Source organism: Lepisosteus platostomus, chromosome 6 (assembly GCF_059453375.1).
Source record: "Lepisosteus platostomus isolate fLepPlt1 chromosome 6, fLepPlt1.hap1, whole genome shotgun sequence".
Taxonomy (NCBI): domain Eukaryota; kingdom Metazoa; phylum Chordata; class Actinopteri; order Semionotiformes; family Lepisosteidae; genus Lepisosteus; species Lepisosteus platostomus.
In genome coordinates, this window is record NC_142616.1 from 56,218,308 (window position 1) to 56,240,827 (window position 22,520).

Consider the following 22,520-nt stretch of genomic DNA (forward strand, 5'->3'; position numbering starts at 1 on the left):
CTTCCCTGTGGCCTGAAAGTGTTCAGATTAAAGGAGAGAGATCATTTGCATGATACCTTACGTGAATCAAAAAATGAATGGAATGTCAATATGCTTTATAACAAAAAGTTGTGTTTGGTCTTCAAATATATTCAAAACATCCTTATTGTAGACTCATTTACTTATCATAGTCAATATAATATAAAATCTCCTTTCAATCATAATTTATATATAATTAATTTCATTACTAGCACTTCCTGCACTTAGTATTAATGGGATGTTTTCAGGAGGCTGGAGATATGTGATGACTGCAAGGTTCTGCACTGGTCAGGCACATCAATGCATAGCGCTACTCATTCAGAAGGATCCAAAATTACTTCACCTGTTGGAAGAAACTCACTTCTTGTCCCACTGAAGTGAAACTGCATCTACATGATGCTCAGTAGCCCTTCTGTACTTTCAATTAATCTACATTATTGATCATGACTTAAGAAATGATTTCACCCATTGAACTAGGGGAGAAATTTAGGCAGCTTAGACTGACCACACCAGAAATGAAATTTAGCCAGGACCACAGGGTTTGTGCAGATGCAATTCCCAAACATTAAAAAAAAAATACTTCTCTAAATGGACTCGGTTACTATGATGTCAGTTTCTGACCACTTCTCATTTTCAAAGAAATTATATACAGGGGGATCTTTGCCACATTTTCTTGAATTTAGGAAACGCTCCATTTTTTTCCAAAGTGTACAACTTCAGATACAAACAGCTTTTTTATCTTACTGGATGTCAAATATTTGCTTTATGGGCAGAGGTGTTCTGAAACATCATTTGTTAACTATGCAACAGCACCTCGTGAGGAATAGAGGAGAGAGTTTCACCATGGTGGAAGTAGAGGCCTAGAGCTTCGTCACATTGCATGCTGGCTCTCCGCCTCCAGTTGCTCCAGTTGTGTGGGTGCCGTGTGTTAACTGGGCATATGGAAGTGCCGCATCATTGCCAGCTCCAGAAACGGTATTGCTCATCAATGCCTGCCCTTTCAAGCATTCGGTGACTCAAGAGTAGGTCTCGAGAAGCAAAATAGGCCAAGCTCTGCAAAGGATTCTCGCAAGCAGCTTGGGAGATAGCCTACATAGCGAACACGGTGACGAACACAAAAACCCACTTCTGCGCGACAAGTTTCAAGACGGTTTGGCCCGTTTTAAATGTAAAGGTCCGATAAATTACTGAAACCAAATGGGACATGGTCATTAAGAGTGACAGCCATGAATAACTCTGGAAAGCAATTCATGACAAACAGAAGAAATTCCCCTACAGGAAAGGAATGATGTGCAGAGGGGTTTGAAAAAAAAAATAACTCATGCTACGGAATGTGCAAACAGAGGAAGTCAGTCTAAGCTAATCACCCACATCAAAAACACAAAACGATGTCAGCTTGACATGCTAAAGAGGAACACTGTGAGATTTTAGGAAGATGCTTTATTTCATTTGAGGAAAAATGGCCAACATTTGGACACAAAAATCAAAACAAGCAACGGTTTTGATGGATAAAGATTAATCTACAGCAGTGGTTCTCAAATGTTTTGGACCACGTACCACCCCTGATCAAACCAAAGCATCCAAGTACCACCTACAAGTCACCTCATAGGAACCACAGAAAACCTCAATGACCAACATGAGTGTGCGCACGCACACACTCACACACACAAATAGCACTGAGCACTTAGTTAATTTGGATTGTACCACTTTGTAGCTGTTTTCCGATGCTTGCTCACACTAGCAGTGCTATCTGTGTCAGGTTCAGCAGAAGAGCTAATGTCAGTGGCTGATAAGGTTACCATACATCCAGATTTTCCCGGCCATGTCCTCTATTTTGATCCTTATATCTCCGTTTGGGAGAAATTTTCAAATATCCAGAAATGTCAGGGAGTTCGATCCCATTATTTTCACCATGAAGAATAATTAACAAAAGTTAGAAAGATAGTTAGAAAAAGAGATTATTTCTTAACTTCTCTAGTTCGCGTCGCGACCTACGTTGTAATTTAGTTTTCATCCTGTATGTATATGATTATGTCATGAGAGAGTGAAATCGGGCATCAATGTCAGTGTCTTTACTTCTGTGCAGTGCAGAAGTATTCCCTTGAAAGGCTCCCTATTCTGTTTCTCACTTTCCTACCCTCAAACAATGCCAAAGCGAAAGTGTAAATTCACAGCAGAAATAAAAAATAGACAGTGGCAGAGAAGACTAGGGAGCTGAATGTTTGGTGTGTAAGCCTGGTACTTTTGCCTACATGGCAAATAAAGGTGTACTTGATTTGCAATCTCATGTTGACTCAGACAAACACAAAAAGGCAATTCGAGAAGAGAGTTCGTCAACCAAATTAACAGATTCTTTTGTAAAATCTGGCAGCAAAACACAGGATACTGTTATTGCAACAGAGGGGACTTATGCATTTCACACAGTTAAACATCATCACAGTTATATGTTTTATGTAACGTTACGTTTCCTCTCTTCTCTTTATGGAATAAACCTTTACCAATGAACATAAAACATGGGATATTTTGAAAACCCTCTCCATCCCAACCCCCTTCCCAGATAAGGCAATTGGAAGGTTTCTCAGGGTGTCTTCTTTTTTTGATGTTCAAATATACTAACCCTAGTGGCCGACGTATAATCCTGCTCGTTCTCATCGGGTGTGTGTGATCTATCGGAGCTGGCGTCGGTACTCTTGGCATCTATTCCTTTCAGCCATGACATAATACTTGATTTTTGCGAGGTATTCATTTTTAAATCACTTTTTCTGTTGGCGAACTTGGCGCCAAGGTGTGTCTCTGAAAGCTCGAGAGGAGTATGAACACTTGACTTCATAGACACTTGTCGATTTGTTGGGACTGTAAGCACAATCAACAGGTTCTTTTCTCTACATTATTCCATCCAATGTCAGGTAGAATGCTAAATAAACTAAAACACTAGATGATTTTCAGGTGGAACTTCCTTGATTTCTAAGTTTTCAGGTTCACCTGAACATGCTTCCTTTGCTAATTCACCTTTGTGCAACTTGTATCACCTCAGAAGAAAGGAAGGCTTTTTCATTGACTAAACGTCTAAAAGCAGATTCATGACACACTTGTATAAAAAAGTATACGTCCCCATTCATCCAAAATCTCAGAGTTGCATATTTTTAAAGGTGGGAGGCGATCCCCTAACCTGATAACTCATTTCAAGAAATTATTCAACTTTAATGTGGTTATGAATCAGGTCAAGTGTAATTATACCAGAATGAGAAAATCCTTAATTAAATGGTTTGGTGAAAATGTTCTCAAAACCGTAGTACAGAAAATAACTAGAATACCTGTAGAAGAGTTTGAAAAGCGTTTTGCATGCTAGTTGTGATCTGGCCTAATTTCCTTTGTATCTCGTAACGTGGCTGTTTCTTTTCATCCAATGATGCATATACTGCATTCGGGAAATTTAATTTCTTTTTCAGTTAACCTCCTGTCATTCCAAACAGACGCAGAGCTCACAGTCAGCTTGACTACCGAATGGGATTATCCTACCACAAACAAAGCACTCAGAAGGGCAGCTAGCATGTTTTCTCCTGCTTTTCATTTTAAAAAACAAAAAGCTTCTGTCCAAAAACAAGGGCAACCACCCAACATTATATAAGAGAGAAATGTGATGCATCTGCTGATATATTTTAAATTTGCTATGTGCCATACGTGATCCAACAACAAAGAGCATTTGTTCCTATAAAAGCTGCCAAGAATTATGAAACAGGGAGGCTTTTTAACGTTCTGCAGGCATTGCGGCTAACACCAGAGGAAATAAAGCAGTGAAAATGTAACTCTGTCCCTGACAGTGATATCGTGAGTTATGACTGCGAAGGCAAAATTTTGCTGTTCATGAACCGTGTTATACTAGTCCCAAAAAAGAAATATTGCATAAATGAACTTGTTACAGGAAGCAGTTTTAAGACCTCAAAATCTGTGGTGCATTTGTTCCAATCCACCAGTCTAAAGTGGCTGAGCACTTAGCTGTTCTAGTTAAATTCATATAATAGTCCTCGAGAGATGTGGAAGGGGATATTCTCAAAAAGTGCAATGAGTATTCTTAGGCAGGCTCCAGCTGGCAGGAGAAAAAGTCCTCAAGAGGACCAGAGAGGACAGAACAGAAAGCTTCAGCTCAACTTTCTGAGAGCATTCTCACATAACACATCTGTGCAGATCATTCTGTGGGTCACGCCTGACCTCGCAATGTGGATAGCTGATAGACAAACTGGAATAAGGCAAAGAAATTAGCACATCGACAGTTGGAGCCAAAGACACTGATAATGGGATTTGACAACACTGCTGGCGCACAGTCATCCTGTGTAACACAGTGGTCAGGTTCATTCCCAACTCCTCATGCAGCTGGGGTTTCCCACACAGTGAAGTCTGGAGAGGCTAGTGAGTTCAACACTCCCACTGGTTCATGTCTGTCAGCTGCCAGATGTGACTGATTTCAGTTAACTGAGGACAGGAAAAAACAAGCAAGGCCTAACAGACTATCAGAATGACTTTCAAAGCTTTCTGCCCAGTACAAACTCTACTTTTTCCATTTCAAATTAAAGTTCACCCAAACCTCCATTTATAAGTCTTGTCAGCAGTGTGGAGTAGTGGTTAAGGCTCTGTTCTCCTGACCTTGAGTGTCGTGGGTTCAAATCCCAGGTGTGGTATTGCTTTAGAACTGTTGAGCAAGCACCTTAAAATTGCTTTAGGAAAATCCCCAGCTTTAGAAGGGGATTAAAGTCGATTGGGTTAAAAGCAGCAGCCAAATTAATAATATAGAAAGTTGGAACAAATGTTGCTTTGCCACTTAAGCATCACACTTTCTAAACTTGCCTGACTTTTAATATAAAAACTGAAAGGGCTACATCCAGACAGAACAAAAACAGCAAAAAAAAGATTAAGCAACAGAAAAGGAGAAGGTAGTCTAGAGGAAAACGTGGTATGAAAAAGGCGATAGTAAGGCACGGCCTCAATTGTGGGAGAGTGAGAGGCCTGGTCGGCAGACTTCCTCTTGCCTAGAGCACCCTCAGGTTGCTATCTGGAGAAGTTTTAAGGGTGGTAGACGCACCACAGACCATCTTACACAGACGCAAACACAAACCACAGTCTTTGCAACCGCGAATTAAGAGGTTATTGTGACTGGAAGAACACCCATTTCAACTAACAACATCATCTACCATGACAAGGATACTCAGAGTACTGGCATAAGGTCAGTGGCGAGCAGCCTTTGACAAACAGCTTACGTTTCACCATTTCCTGGGAATAGTCTGTAGGTGTTTGGTATGCAGCACTCCAAAAGCCTATACAAATTTTAACCAACTCAATGATTGTTCATTGTTACAGAAAGATCTGTAGCCAGGCAGCCAAAACACATGGGGGAAAAATACTCAGAAAGAAGTACAGTAACACACAGACCTCTGGCAAAAGAACCAATACGTGGCTCAATGTATGAAAACCAGATGACTCTATCATACACAATGACTGCATTTGATAAAGTTTTGCTTGAAACATTCTACATTTTCCAGTTTTAGGTAGTTTAGGACTAAAAACCAGAAATACCCAAGGGTTATTCCATCTACTACCAAGTGCCTCACAATTTGTATAAGTTACACAATTGATTCCACCATATGGACAGCCATACAGTATATCATGAATGTCCTCTATGCACAATGACTTCATAATCAAAATTTGTAGTCATCTAAAAGCATATGACTTCATGAAAAACCTGAAAGTAATTTACGGTATGGCATATTTTAAAAAACTAAAGCAGATAATTTATAATGGATAATCTGGAAAAAGAAAGAAAATAAACTGCAAGACATTAAGGCACAGAGAGAACAAAGCACAAAGCACAACCAGCTACAGTAAAAGCAAATAAAAGGCGGTCTATACTCTTCAGTGCAGGTCTAAGCAGACAGAAAAATGTAGTTCGTCCACGTCTTGAAACAGAAACCTCTATCCCCTCTGCGGCTCAGAACACACCTCCTCAGGTTGTTCCATTTATGCTGGTAAAACCTGACCCACTTCGGGACCTGGAATGTTTTGAAGCCTGAGCCTTTCTGCATTGTTCAGTGAAGCGCGGCTTATGTAACTCGTCACGTGAGCATCTTTGTATGCAATCGTGGGAAGCTTGGTATTATCAGGTAGAAGGGCTGTGTAAATATAATCTGATTATGTAAGCCACCCATTTGCGCAAGCACACTCAAATATCATGTGAAGCTGGGCGAACGCACTTGCCCTAAAAGCAGACCCTGCTTTTTGCTTCTACCTAGCAGAGAGGTTTCTTAAGTGATCAGTTGCCTAAGCAACCTGAGCCCTGCTCTCCACGTTCCGAAATGGTAAAAGGAAACTGTTCTTGTCTCTGCAGCTGCCTGGAACTCATCCAGCAGACGATCAATTAAAGGTCCCGATGAGCTTCCTGCCTGCTGACACAACCCCTGCTGCGTGTCTGATCAGTTGAGGGCTCATCTAGCAAGTAACCCATCCTTCAGATGGATGGCACCTCACTGAATTATTAACACAGCAACTGGGAGATGAGTGTCCTTAAACGGAAGGGAACTGTTAATAAACCAGGTTTATGTGACCCCTCTGGTGGCAAGGGAGTTTGGCAAAAACTGATGATAATATTAGCAAAAAATGTCTTTATCACTTTCATCATCTGGGTGTGCACAGCTATGAGAAAAATCTTTCCCGTCACACAATCTGTTTATAGGTTTCAGCTGGACGAACACAGTGATGAAAGTAATTCTGCTCATTTCCTAATTTTTTTTTATCACAATCAAGCCATAACTTGCACATCAATCTAGCACTGGAAATTGCATTAATGTCTGAGGAACCACTATCCCTCACGGCAAAACAATCTAAGCTCTCACAGAGGAAAACGAAGCAAAGGTTTAGATCTACTTCTTCTCTTCTCAGTTTGACCCGAGTCAGTGGCTGCACAAAAGCTGAACCAACAATGAGGACAAATGGGGAAAAAAAATAAAAAAGCAATGCGACCCTTCAGTTTGGTAATCATCTTATGAGTGACATCTCAAGACCATTTCAGAGCAACAAATTGTTCTTCACTACCTCCCTAGTATTCAAATAGCTTTCCAGTATACTAGGTCTGCCATTCACAAATATTGGTTAAAGGAATTAACTGTTTATGTCGCACACACAAGCAACTACATGGAGCCGTCATGAATCAGACAAATAAAAAAGAGCAGCCTGACAAAGGGACAACCTATCAGCTGCTGGCACAGCTAAAAGGGACCACGACACAGTACTCTCCAATAAATAATGTCGTAACTTTCATCCTTATGTCATTTTACTATATGTCCCAACAGCCTTATGTCCTAAACGGAACCAGGGGGCTAGTAACATTGACATTTCTAATTTCAGATTACTTTGCAATTCATTAATATCATATATAATACCAGATAAGTTGTGCAAAACAATTAAGTCAGATCTGAGTAAAGCTAAGAAAACGTGCATTACTTACTCATTCTATCAATATAACTTTGATGGCATGTATGGGCAAGAACACTAACAATGACACAGAAGTAAACTTTGCACCATAAATCAACGCAGTTATTTAATCAGAGAGACATTAACACAAAGAAAAACAGCGGCACACCTCGTGCTTTGTGACGTCTTTTCAAACTCGAGGCACGCTGGTAGGAGGAGACCACTCGAGCTCACCTGTATGGTCGTGTTTCCCCCCTCTAGCAGGGCGATGGCTAGCAGGATGCTCTCCTGGAAGACGCGATCGCTGGTGGCATTCATGATGAGATCTATGACCAGGTCTGAGGCCCCTTCCTTGTCCAGGTGACATTGCACCTCTGCTAGGCTCATCTCCCCACGGCTCAGAACCCCAGACCCCCCGCCTCCACCTGAAAGGTACAGGAGGCCACAAAGTCAAAACCTGCAATAGCCTTGCACCTGGACAGTCTGTCCTTTCACATGAGCCATTCATAGGACATTTAACAGACACAAATTTTACAATAAGGCCTTACCTTCTTACCATTCTGACAGTTCTGATTGACAGCACAAAACAATGATTTTCATATGGAAAGGTACAAATGAATGGTTAATAAATTGGAAAGGTGTAAGTTTTAAAAACTTCAATTCATGCCCAAAGTTCATTAATGCCATTTAAACTGCAGGTTGTAGCTTAGACAACTGCACCATGACCTTCCTAACATGACTAACTTGGAAGTGATGTTTTACATCCTTTTATTTGCCTGGCTAAACAATAGAATGCTCTTTAACAAAAATATTAATTTCTAACAGGATCATACTGCATTAAAATACATAACACAACAATCAACAGCCAGAAATATAATACACACAATTTTTTTATTGCTTCTTTTATTATGGAATAGTCAAAATCGGTAATAAAGATAAAAGCCTTTAATGTAGTTACAATGGACATTTTGAAAGCACTCCTCTATTATCTTGAATTTTCTTAAGCACAGCTGCATTAGGATTATTATAATAGTCCTTTTATGAATTTCATTTTGTGCTTTACTAAACATTCTTCAGGAAATCAATATTGGTTGCTTTTCCAATTGTTTGCCTGCTTCCGTTTATGTTCAAGTTCACATTGTAGCTGCAAGCAAGCTGCTCTTTCGTTACTTGCACAGGTGCAGAAGACAAGTCTCTGAGGAAGAAATCTCCTGTTGCCTAGCAACTTCAAGCCTGAATTGAAATGCGTGGAGATACTTCCTGTAATCTGGGACAGAGTGTGACTACGAACTGATGCACTATTCATGGGTGAAAAGGGAAATGATGGTGAACAGGGTAACAAAAATACATTGTAACATATCTTATATTTTTTTTTAGTTTGTTGTGAACAATTAAAAATGCAAAATCAACTCATGAAAAGTCTCTTATTTTAAAATTTGCCAAATGCAAAGAATTGCCCCCCCCCCCATCCTCTGCAGCAATACCTAAACCATCTTAACAGCAAGAGTTAACAAGGGCAAAAAAACACAATTAGCTCTCCCTCACTGTCTTTTTAACTGGTGAGAGATGCAGTTGTATTCAAACAGTGCCTCCAAATAGGGTACTGACCAAATGGCCTTTCCTCAGTTCACTGCGGAGCAGACACGGAAAGACTGCAATGTGTTTTAAGGTTCAACTGAGGGTCAGATTCATAAGCAACATTATTTACTTCCTTTTCAGTACTGAAAGAGGAAAACGCCAAGCGTTCAGATTTTACACAATTAGGATTGAAGAAGTGAGGCTTAGAGGGCTTTGGTGGTGTTTGGTTTTTGTGCAACTTTCCATCATAATCTTGGCTTTAATACATCTAACTAAATAATTCACTAACAAATAGCAGTGTGAAGGCCTACCAGCCAGCAAAAAGAGATTCATTCTATATCTCAACAATTGCTGATTGGCAAGCTATTAGGATTAACTTGTCACTGTTTAAGTGATTATGGGTATACTGCAAGTGATAGTTTTTTACTGCCTGGGAAAGAAATAAAAAAGTTTGAAACTAATATAGAGTGCAATTTCATTTTTGAAACAAAAAAAATTGCCAGTGACATTATACAGTTGGCAAACGATATTTTCAAGTAATGAAGAACAACACTAAGAACTCTCCTGGTATTGTTCAGCTGGGTGTTATAAACAAGGAATGAAGCTGCAGAACACCTGTTGGGCCCTGCAGGACTATGATCTGAAAACCCACAACCTATTCATCATTCAGTAGACAATTCAATGTACAACTTGCTCCTTGGTCTTACCTCCCTGTGGTTTGCTAGGTCCACCTGGGGTCAGTGGGCCATTGCTGAAACTTGTGATGCTCTCTCTCCTTCCTCCAGGCCTGAAGTTTCCATAGTAACGATTCACCAAAATTTGCCTGAGTGCCTCACCCTTTAGAAGGAAAGTGTATGGGGGAGGGGGGGGAACAGACTTTTTCAGTATTGGTTGCAAAATGATCCTTCAGTAATCTTCATAGAGTCATGAGTCACTGGGCACATGTGGAAAGAATAATTAATTTCCACCTTGATTTTAAGAGCCATTAGCCATGAAGATACTCTTCACAACCAGAACATTCAACGATAAATTGTTATTTATTTTTATTACTTAAATGGGCCAAAACTGTTTAGGCACAAAACCAAGAATATATCTGGAGTCAAGTTAAAAGCAACTAGAAACATCCCCGAGTAACTCGAATTTATTGCAGTTTTATTAAAAAAGCAAAAAGGGATATTAATAATCAAAGTTCAGAATAATAAACGTTAAACATTCACATATTTCCCTCTAAAAACCAGCTACACCTAGTGCTTTGCGTATCTCAGGATCCATCTGAACATGACCAATAACAGACCAATATTTCAGGACACTGCTTGTATCATGATTTCACTTGCAATTGGAAAGGCCAGAGAGTGGAACTGGCAAATGTAAACTAAATATTCTGGGACTGCTTTTCTGATTCCCTGGAGATAAAAAATAAAAACAAATTAAAAAGCAGTTATTCAGCAGTACCTCCAAACAGGCAGCACACAGCTAGAGGATGGGTCTGGGACTAAGTGACCATCAGGTCAATGTGTGAACAGAGTCATGGCACCAGGAGTCTACCGACTTCGGCCCTGCTCTTGCTGAATAAACAATTTGTTCTCGTCTGGGAAAGAACTTGGGTTGGGCTGGCATGATTTCAAAGAGTTCCTGGTAACAGATTTCCTAGATAAACCAGGTGGAGACCATGTGAGCCCAGCATCCTTTGCATTGCATGCATAATCGAACCACTCAGCTGAGTACTCTCATTGTTTGAAAGAGAAGATTGCCAAGACGAGAAATAACAAGATCCCAGTTGTGGCAGGGTGAATGTGATGTCAATTCGGGATTTTAAAAATACCCTCCTGTAGAAGTTCTAAAAAAGGGCAATGTTGTAACATGAATCTCTAGAACTAACACCACACATACAGTAAATCAAGTATTAGCCATGCACAGATCCATCACAGCCACCAGAGGGCTAAAAATAAAAACTACTGCTGGAAAATGTTAATTCTTGCTTCCAATTGACGCTTAAGACAAATTGTAACTTAGGCCATTAGTTAAGCATGTGTCTTTGGATTTTAAGGAGAGGCAAATGGGACAAACCAGAAGAGATATGAAGTGGTGATCTTCTCACATTTAAATATTATGGGAATTGGAAAAAAAAAAGGATGGGTCACTGTAGCAGGGTGTTCTTCTGGTACTAATAAATCTATGAGCACTGATTAAGGGTTTCGCATACAAACACTACTAGACCTCTTTAATTAATCATCCTACCTTTCTACAAATTGATATTATCTTACAATTTGACTTAAATATTTTGACTTGTTCTAGGAGAACACAAAAATAAAAAGGGACCTATTATCAGACACTTTTTATAGCAAAACTATTTCTTTTAAGGGGAAAGCTTAAACCTGCAATACCTTCCTTCAGTTCCTATTGCACGCATACTGAATCATCAGAAAATAGGAGTACTGCACTGACCACCGGTATTGTAACCCAAAGGATGGAACTGATTCTTTTGGAAATCATTAAAGCTCCATGCTGTAGATCCACCAGACCACAGTAATGAGCCAAAAAGTCAAATTCTTGCACACATGAAAAAATATATATTTTCCTTTATAAAAAGTCTGTTTCAGATTCTGCAGACACCAGCTGCCCTCTTTTCCTTGCAGGCTCTAGGGACCTGCACATGCTGTCATTCTGAGACATGCTTCACGAATCATTTCTTTGGTTATTTAAAGTGAAGGTGTACAGTTACCCAGTTCTTAAACATAAAAGGCTGCTGCCTTGAGACTTTGCAAGCGTTTCTTTCGTCTATCATGGTAATCTTCTGAATACCGTGCTTTGAATGTGTAACATCTGTCCTTGAACAGAAATGGTGTTTTATTTGACATTTTATTGCCTTTTCCCCCCCCAGTCAGTGTAATTTCAAGTTCTGTATATGCTGGCTTCATACAACTCCTCAAGCAGAACACTTCTTGTAATGAGGTCTCTCTTTAATCAGCCGGTCAATACAAATTAGGTTTGTTCATTATTTGAGGCCACAAGAACTAATTGCTGTATTGCAATATAACTGTTAAACTACAATAAAGGGAAGTACATGTATGAAATCCAATTTTAAAATAGACACATGTTTGCCTCCGGTATCATGGATGTACAGCAATTCTCATTCAGCACTGCACACAGTTGGTTAGTAAGTTCCGGTGTAAATTGCATGCGTTAGGGAAAGTCAATGCTGAACTCCTTGTGGCGAGCAACCATCCAAATGTTGAAGGAATGAAGAAAAACTGGTAGAGAGGACTGGTAGTGTTGCTTTCCAGCGTGCTGTGCACTACATACCCTTTTCTGATCCTCCAGTTGCTTCTGGGGCTGGTTTTGATCAAGCTCCTGAGGGTGAGGTGAGAAATGTGGAAAGCAAAAAAAAAAGTTTCAAAAAAGAAAGCAAACCGAAATGTGGCACCAGTGCAAAACGCTATAATTTCCATCATGCACAAAACTTGCAGATTATAACATGCAGTTAAACTGGAGGTGATAGCAGGCTGAGAAACATGCAGGACAAGTTGACAGAAACAACTAGTGCACTGGTTAGCAAAGTCCAGTAAAATCAAAAAGAAAAACAAAAAATGGTTATTACTTTTATTTTTTGCACATTTCAAGTAAAGACCCTGTGTTAAAAGGGTTTGTGATAAGTAACCTGTTAGTATGTAATAAGTAATAGAATCTTCACTACTACTGCATGAACCTGCTTGTTATTTCTAGCTTACAAATTTCAACACTGCAGAAACAACTAAAATGAAACCACCTTAATTACATAAGACTACTGATAAACTGCCAGAAAAAAAAAAAACACAAGCCTTGGACAAAAAATGGGTTTGAACCTGGTTATATAATGAGACTGAAAATCTGGTTATTGGGCTGCTGACAGAACATAGTTCATTTTCTCATGTTACCAAAAACACCCGATCTGCTCTTTTCAAAATCCCTAAAAGACCAGAAAACAGTCAGACTTTGTTCAGCCATTTAAGAAACTGTGTCAAGAGACGCCATGACACAATTAATTAAAAGAACGACCAAGAAAGAGGGCTTTGAAATGAGAAGATACTGGGAACATGCTTTCTTCTCTTGAATGGCTAAAATAAGGAATGGAGTAGTTATCTGATGGGATGCAGGCACAGGACATCTAAGATCAGCAACAACCCATATTTGTGTTGTGAAGCAAATATGGGTGTTGGACACACCTCAGCTGGGATTTCCGGTTCGGGAGGAGGGACCAGCTAATTGGAAATAAAAGTCTTCCATTAGTCGAGACATGTCTGCACAAGCAGACGTGTTACCTTTAGACATGAAGCACATGACCTTGCCCACAGGAAAGCTAATAAACATACACCAGGCTGCCAAGTCACCTGAACTTAGATTAAACAGCTTTTGCAAAGGAGTTAGGTGTGGTGACAGAATTCTGTTTAACTACTTTCCCAACTGCCAGACTTGATTTCTCCAACTGGTCTTGGCGGTGCTAATCATGGGGTGATCAGGTGACAGAAAATAAAGCATCTGACTGGAAACAACAGGGAAGCCAAACATGAAATATGTTTTTCCTCATTCTGTAACACCACTAGAAATCACAACTGACAGGAAATCTAGACCATTCTAGCAAGAAATCTACAGTATGTTGCGGACTCCTTGATTTATAGATTGAACTCAAAATTGTATATACTGTATAGGGTGATTACTGGCCAAAATGTATGGAAAATAAGGATACCTATTGAAGAGATACGAAGGCCACCTCTCGTGTTGCATTTCACACAGATCATTTTAACCTCAGCCAAGTTTTACGTCACCACCAAGGCTGCCTCACAATGTACAATTTTCACATAAGCATTCCAGACATGTTCAGTGAGTTTGTGCTCTGGCAGGCCAATTGATTTGAACAAACAAGACCTTCGTTTGGGGAACGTCTAGTCTTATGGCTTCTAGCTTGGTTTAGGAAGAACAAGGTTTGTTCTTGTCCAATAAAACTTTAAATATATGTCCCAACAAATTTGTTGAGAATTCAAACCCCCATGTCAAGACAGATACACTACCTATATTAAAAGCAAGGATTTCAGTTAAATTATCCATGACAATCATTCCTAAACTACAACCCCATCACACCATGGGGTTAATTAATTCAACTACATTGGATTTAGACTCCATTCCTTCCAAATTCCACTGAAAGTTCACAAAGGAAAGACAGGAAAACAAGACGCACTACTGCAGCTTCTAGCCAGGGTGAAAAGTGTGTGTTTAATGAACAATATTTCAAAATACTGTTACATTTAAAAAGAAAATGTAACAAGAACCTAAAAGGCAATTTTGTGATCATAGAAAACGTTAAAAGTATTTTATTGTCCCAAAATACATATTTGTGTTTTGTCACAATGCCATGAACGTCAAAGTTGCTGTAAACTAGCAAAATGTGCAGAACACATCTAGTAGAGCATTGAACATGCTGAACAGGTACATACTAACCATACTCCCTACTCTTACCAAACCTTGCTGCAAAAGACATACTAAAGTTCCACTGGATTCTCAATTCATCATGAAGTTCTACTGACAAATTTAATATTATATCCTCGTTCGTCCCTGCTAATGATATGGCTACTGTCAAAGTGACACTGTCAAAACACAGGGCAAGGAGCTCAGGAAGTTTCCATGAATTTGGAGGATTTTTTGTCTGCTGTAGCTGTGAAATCAGTCAACAATAAATTAATCACACACACCCGGTCTCCGAAACAAACTATGTGGACTGTGTCCAGTTAATATAAATTGATAGTGCAAATGGTCTCAAAGACCAGAACACCTGTAGAAAAATAAGTCACTTTGATTTTTTTCACATTGCTAAGCTTCTGTTGAGAAACCAATAGCAAAGTGTCCTGCAAACCTTCACCACCATATCGAGGATAAGGAGACTTAATGCACTTTGCAGTCAGCCGATATTCCTTGGAGTCCCATTAAATCAAAAGGTAACTTACTTTCCTAATGTCACACACTTAGATTTAATTGGACAATTTTACAAGGACTCAGACTTGGCAACAAGCCTCCCCTATAGTCGCCAAACAACATTTCATTTTAGCAGAAAACCACTTTTAGCAGTTCTATTGCAGTAGAACTGGGTGGCATTGGTTTAGTACATGGAACAATGACGATGTTAAGAGATAGAGTGATAAAAAAGAAAGCTGTTGTGACCAAAGGCACCCAATGAACAAGTGACATTTAATACTAAAGCACAGTCTGGCACCACTCAAGGAAATGGAAGCCTTTATCAAATAATGCAATTTGGCAAGATAATGGCAGAATCCTGTAATACAGAAGACATAATGCAGGGAAGAAACATACTAAGCATGATGCATAGTTTCCTCATTACAGTAGCTGTATTAGAGAAATAGTCTGAATTCGTGTTTAGGGTCCTGGACTTCTAACTGAAGGTTGTGGACTCATCCCAGGTGAGACACTGTTGTATCCTTGAGCAAGATACTTCATCCAAACTGTTCCAGTATAATACCCAGCTGTATAAATTGGTGCAAATGCAGACTGCTTTACATAAAAGTTCCAGACAATTATATATATATATTTTTTTCCTACCTTCACATATGTTTACTTTATGGGTTGTCACAAACAGCACCAGTTCATGTGTGCCAAGTACACCATTGCTCAAGCTGACTTCTTACCAAGCTCAGCTCAATGGATTATATCTGTCAGTAAAAATCAGACTATTTACTATAGTACAAAAAGACTCTTTGTCTGTCTCCTCTCCCTGTATGAGTTGGCAACTTCTTCCTGCCAGTACAATTTCTACTGGCTTCAAACGTGGTAGAGAAAAAAAAATCTGCATTGAGCTAACTTCCAACTCTGAAACCTCAAGTAAACACTGAGTGGGCTGACTTTAGAAGCTGAGAAAGACTCACTGATTTCCATATACTTTCAAGAGACGCAACAAAAACCACATCAAATGTGCGAGGGCTGGAGATTAGGGGAGAGAACCAACCTACCAGGACTGGGCGCTCTGTCACTCAATGAAATCTTTTCACAAAACTCAAAGGAACTACTATATTTCCCTAATCTAGTCACTTTTGCACCTTGCAAAGGTTGTTTGCCACAAGTCACACTACACATGACAGGTTTAAAATAAACCCAATAACCTTTTTTACTGGTCTTTGTTTGACTAACTGCTAGACAAGTCAGGAATCTCCCCCACTCTTTTTATTTAATGAAAGGAAAATGTGTGCAGAAAAAAAAACAACTGCTGTCCAATCTCTTCCATTTGCAGTTAATTTCCTCTGTTACTAACCAAAACCCAAACTACACATCTAAAAATTGGGAACAAACTCTTTTCTTGTAGTCGTATGGTTAAAATCTGGGAGAGTTGCTCTGAGATCAGCAATTCATGTTTTTCCCCAAATATATATATATATTCAAAAAGAACAAAAGCATGATTTTAGAGAAGTGGCCAAACAGCTGATGAGAAAGAACTTTCACACGTAGAGAATATTCACAGGCTAGACAGAGACTTGAGAAAAGAGAACCCAATCTCTTTTCATCCCTGAAGGTCACGTTATCACTCCGTAAATAACATTTCCCTTCCACCACTGCTGTTCAGTCTGCAGCTTGCACTCATCTTCACACCCTAGCTGTGAAAGTACATAGTCTACCTAGTATTCTGAGGATGCCGTATTCCTCTTCAAAAAAAAATGTTCATTTTAATAAAAACACACTGCTCAAACGTCACATTGCGAGAAACCAGAGGCTGTATGATAAATGTCTTGTCCACTTTTCAGAATTACAAATGGGAATCATAGTGCCTCCAGTGCTTCACCAAGAATTATTTTAAGCTAAAGGACCATTAATAAAAATATGAAAAAGAAACAGGAGCATAATTTACAATGAAATATTCATTTAAAACAATGCCGAGATCACTTTACATTTAATCTGATGTTCCATGTAAAACAGATTGCAGATTTCATGGTAATGTGTTGAACGTTTGGATACATTTGCATTAAAACATAGCCCTGGGAAGGAGCACTGAGCCCAAGTATTGCTCGAATGCTTACTAATGGAATTTTTGCAGCGTTGTGCCATTTTATTACATAAACCTTTCCTGAACAGAGCCCTTAAAGAGCTCTGACGACAGAGCTGTCACTGGAAGCAACCCAGTTCCTGCCAGCTGGGACATCCTGATGCCACACAGAAGCCTGAAAAGATTACAAGCCCACCTGAACGTCCGATCAGCCCGCATACATTTCTCTTCCATGCCTAAAAAAAAAAAGTTTTTTTTTCCTTTCTGAGTAAATGATTAGCAATGACACCTAGACTATATGAGGCAATTTTTCTAATTGAAACCTTAGCCAAACCAAAGAGCTTCTTGCTAAACCCCCACCCCGTGAGAATGAAAAAAAAATGTGGTCACAACGTATGTTTTCTGGTATGGCTTCCTACCTCACGAGTTTAAAGATCGTAATCTAGGGCAGAAGTGATAAAGGCAGCAAAAGAATTTTCAGACACTTTCAAATGATGAAAGAGACCATGATTTTTAGATATTAGGTTATTTGTATACAGAAACTCTTGTTCTCATGGACACTCACACACATTGCACGGTACATTTAAAAAAAGGCTTTGAGCATACATACTTTTCTGAAAGTGGACCAATGCAATTGTGCCCTGCAAATATGTCAATTATCTCAACCCGCATGCAGGTGCCATCGGAATAGAGTAAAATAAATTATGTTAAATAGTTGCTGTGGGCTCCATGAGTCTTAATCATTTTGCTTTAAGTCCAGTACAGCTTCCACCTGATGACTAGAATTAGTATACGTTTCCTGTTTTACAAATGCGTACAACACCCTTCAAATACACAGCAACACAGATCAGTAAGCCTCAGGTGACGTCATTAATAGGTTTAAAGTAAGGCTGCATTTCAGCCAGAATTTGGGAAAGAGTGAGTTCATTGGGGTGTTAACAGTTCACTCAGAACAGAACAGAAGGTTGTTCATTAAACATGCCTCCTTTTCAAAACTACCTTCAGAAACAATTTTTGTCTTGGTAACAAAGTTACCTAATGTCATATCCTTTTTTAGATGAATAAAAAACTATCAGGTTGTATTTGGATCCTCAAGGCTGAAAAGCATATTTTTAATCTTTTTTTTTTTTTTAAATGAGTTACAGTCTTCCTGGACTCCAAATGGGCATGTTAATTTAGGTTACTTTAAACACATCTGCTTCTCTCAAAAGAAGACAAAAAAAAAAAACATTACACGTACTGTGCGTTTATTTTTGAGATATGTGCATCTGGCACGTGAGCACAAAACGTTTTAACTTCAGGGAGATAACTTTCCTCCAGGGCTTGGAAACTAAAAAGGATGAATAAACAGAATATGCTCAGGGTCCAAATAAGTTGTGTTTGAAAAATGTCCCGTTTTCCTGCAGGAAAAGAAAAGCTCTTCAGCTACAGTCCTGGGCTGTTCTTTGCCTCTTGTCTTTAGATAGCCCATGAGTTACTTCAGCACAGAGGTGTGTGGTCTGGAACACGAAAGAGTTAACAGGCACTGTCTGCAAGGGCCTGCAAAATGGGCCGCTGCACTCCCCATGCACTCTGCCTGATCCGTGCTGCGCTGCCAGTATCTAACAGTAAACAGCTCTGCCGCCCATTTATTGGCAATTACTGCTGAAGGTCACACATCAGTGGAGAGTCTGAATTCCAGGAAAAAAAAAGAAAAAAGGCAGGTCTTATGTAACTGCTGCTTGAGAGCTGGCAGGGACCCAAGAATCGTGCAGCTCTGAAGGCATGAAAAAGTAGGACACGGCTGAGCAGCCGACAGACACATTCACAACGCCCCCTAGTGAAGGAAAAATATAGCAACAGCCAGCAGCCTGGAGTCCTAGGAAAGCCTGTATCCTTGTATGCATGGATTTTCCCCCCCTGCGCTCCTCAAAGTTCTTGTAACTTGAGGCAGGCCACATACACACACATGGATTGCACTGCTCTAGCTAAATGAACTCTTAGAGGTGCAAGAAATTGTCTTCACGTCATCAAATAAGCCAATGTCGAGGGACTGCTGATACCAGATGATGAATTCATTCAGATGCAAGTGGGATAAAATAAATAAAAAGCACTTGATATATTTTGGTTATATTTCCTGTTCTAATTATAGTGAAATTATCGAATTCTAGTGAAATTAATTACCTGCTGCATATCACTAATAAATTCCCTCTTAGATGTGACAGTTACTTAGTTTTAATATTATTTTAAAGGACAAAACACAAAAAATAGAAGTATTAAAAAATGCGTTTTGCAACAATTCACACCAGAGTTTCAAAGCTTACTCTGCTACCCAAGGACAACCTCAAGACTATAAAGAGATCAGCATTGACTGGCAGCATACTGGCTTCCTGCAGTTACCACTGATGGACATATGGGGCACAGGGAGAGTTACACTAGGGATGTGTTTCTTACAGTTCTTGAGGTCTGCAGAGGATGTGTTACTAGACATGCCTCTCTTGTTTTTCACTGGCCTTCTAGGAGCCAATTTTCAAATGTTATCTTAAGTGATTTATGCTTTCTGATGCTGAAAAGCCCCTGTACTTTTGAGACAATACAATGATAAGCCTGGACTGGTAATGGTAATGGAAAGGTAATGATTATCTTTAGTTTCCTCAACAGATTTACTATAAACTTTAACTATATGCTACAAGATGGTAAAAAGAAGCTATCCTCTGGTCACCAAAATCTGTTCCATCAAAATGTCTTTATGGTCAGGACATATTTTCGGTACTACTTTTGAACACCAATCTAAAATGTAAATTTGGTCGTTTAACAAATTAGGCATGCAAATGAAAGGACATTGCTACCTGACTACAGAATGAGGTTTCAGTAAATTGCTTCCTCTGAAGATACCTACTTCTACAGCTAACTAAATATTAGTTCCCCTTTAAATTGAGCAACTAGATTCTATCCGTTTGGTTACAACAGCTCTTTGTTGGCTCAGTTTCATTTCTAGAAGCTTACGAAAGGAAGGCTGTAATGTTGACAACATTACAAATTCCTGGATAACTGATACGCCCTCTCAGTCTAGTAGAAGTGGGGGGTAGAGATTTCAGCCTGGACCACTTTACCTCCTGGGAAGCTCTGACATGGACCTGTCCTCTCTCTTCTCAAGCGACCAACAGTATACAGATATACCGCCATTTGCCTTCCCAGAATTCCCTCCCCACACCTCACCCTACACTCCCCAGGCTTGTGTGTGAGCATACACAGTTCACATTCTCCTCACCTCTGGACTGGCTTTCTTTATTAACACTTACACCTGCTTCACAGAGGGGCAGGCTGAAGGTGAAAAGCACCTTTCAGTCAAGCATCACTTACGAGTTCAAACACATACGTTAGGACAGCAACTCAGAGCTCTTTCTTGGGCACACCAGGAAAAACTGTGGTTGACAGCAGACAGTGACAGAACTTTTAGGATATATAGTCATTGGTAGACTACCCAAAAAAATATTGCATGGAAAAAGGAACATGAATCTCTCACTGTAAAGTTACTCCTCGCTGGTCACCTTCTTAAAATACAGAATTGTTTCTCAATGAATGACTCACTATGCTCTTTTTGGTAATCCCCTTTCATCATCAAATGTTTCCTCATCAGAACTAATGTTCTGTAAGATTTGTGAGTCTGTTAAAAGTTTCATTTTAATGTTCTCACCCTTTTGCTTATTATTAATGGAAATTGGAAAAAAACAGTTCTGCTTTTAAGTCAATACCTCATTTGAACCAAGATCAGTAGCAGAAATGGACTCTCTAATTCAATAAAAAGCTTATGGAAAAAGTCAGACAGAGCCATACCACGCAACTGTTTTATGGTGAGAGGAACTAATTGTCCATCTCCTAATGTCCACAAGTACAGTGAAGCTGGACTATTAAGCAAAAATAACTCAATATTTCTACAAGTTTCAGCTGACATGACCAACTTAAGCTACAGATTAACACCTTAGTTGACAAAATTCTTCTATTCCAGTGTATTCCTAGGCAGATTTAATTAATGTAATAACAGGCGTTTGACTGCTTTTGTCTAATTGGATATTCGAACTTGTACTTCTTACATACCGTCAACCTCTCCATTTGGATGAGAGAAACATTGATTGTTGCTCAAGGTGACAGAGGTTGAAAAGTGAAGGCTGCTCTATGCCTAAAATCAAGAAATTATCCTAGTCTATGCAGAAAGTTTGGCAGCTTTGAAAGTAGCAGGTGACTGCAGACATTCAGGGACACCACAATACGAGTGGTTTCCATGACAAACAGGCACATGACACATCGAATCTGGCACATCTACACACTGGCACAAAGGAATGGGAAAAACAATACTGTGTGACACTACATAAAACAAAAACTACAGCACAGTTAAAGCAACACAAAAAGGCAAAAAGAAAAGGTCAACCTCATCCACATTCATTTCATCATCAAAGGCAATCAGCTGTGAAAAGAAGAGTTAATACCCAGAGTTAGTAGTTTAACAACTGTTAGAGCAGTTAATGTTTAAAGGAGTTAGGTGAAACAAAGTGCAAAAACAGTCTGGAAGAAGCACACACTGTCTGTTCAGTTCATCTTGTAAAACGACACTTCAAAACTGTGGCTCTTACCAATAGAACAAAATGGCATCAAGAAGAAAACAATGAGGATTAGTCAAAAATGAAAAGCCTACTGCTACAAACTTGTCCTGAATATGTTATCACATGCAGGTACTATCCATATCTGAATACATGCTCCCTAACAGAATGCAAATTGCAAACAGGACTATAGACTATCTGCTGAACCCTAGCTGAAGCCGATGTCAAACTTCAGGTTGCTAGAGTAAAGCTGTAAGCAATATAGTGATGAGGAATGAGACGCACTGATGTGATAAAAGCAAAATAAATGCATCTGTTTCTAGAATAGTGAGTTAAATATTACAAATATTAAGACAGTTCAGCAGCCCCCTTGACAAGGCCTGCTCTGTGCCATAAAACACAAACCTTCATAGACATGCACATCATGAATACTTCATTTTAGAATTATAATGGTCTCTGGGAGATCTGCTCAAGCACAAAACGCATACACACACCCCAGCTGTCTTTCTGTATGAAGTACAGCATAAATGAAAATATTGCTCAGCCTTTAATATGATCATGTTTAAAAGGTTGCATTTATTCTGGCAAACACAACTGAGAGCTGAGAGTGAGAGCTGAACCGTGTTAAACAAGGTGACCAGTGCTGATCCCGGAGGGCTGGTGTATCTGAAGCTTTTCACTCCAGTGAGCTTAGTGTTGCTAGCTTAACTAGACCAATTTAACATCTTCTCCCAGCACATGCATAGCCCTCCAGGACCAGAGATGGACACCCCTGAATGTAAAACAAACAAGCATTTGTTTCTACGTACAGTATGTCCCTTAACACCCCCTCGTATTTAAACAATTATCCAATTATAAAACTTCAAAGCACT

At 39.4% G+C, this 22,520-nt stretch overlaps 1 protein-coding gene across 14 annotated transcripts in view; it reads right to left on the minus strand.

Annotated features, from left to right (window-relative positions):
* The window catches only part of itpr1b (inositol 1,4,5-trisphosphate receptor, type 1b), a 139,069-nt gene that overhangs the window by 48,740 nt on the left and 67,809 nt on the right, over positions 1-22,520 (minus strand). For 5 of the 14 annotated variants that reach the window (XM_088636453.1, XM_088636445.1, XM_088636444.1 and 2 more), the window contains 5 exons: positions 21,480-21,515; positions 13,257-13,292; positions 12,358-12,405; positions 9,762-9,891; positions 7,711-7,901 (listed from right to left, as the gene is read on the minus strand). In XM_088636453.1, coding sequence (XP_088492579.1) covers positions 7,711-7,901; positions 9,762-9,891; positions 12,358-12,405; positions 13,257-13,292; positions 21,480-21,515 — 441 coding nt within the window. The remainder of the gene's footprint in view (positions 1-7,710; positions 7,902-9,761; positions 9,892-12,357; positions 12,406-13,256; positions 13,293-21,479; positions 21,516-22,520) is intronic. The other 9 variants (XM_088636454.1, XM_088636447.1, XM_088636455.1 and 6 more) reach the window with 3 other exon arrangements.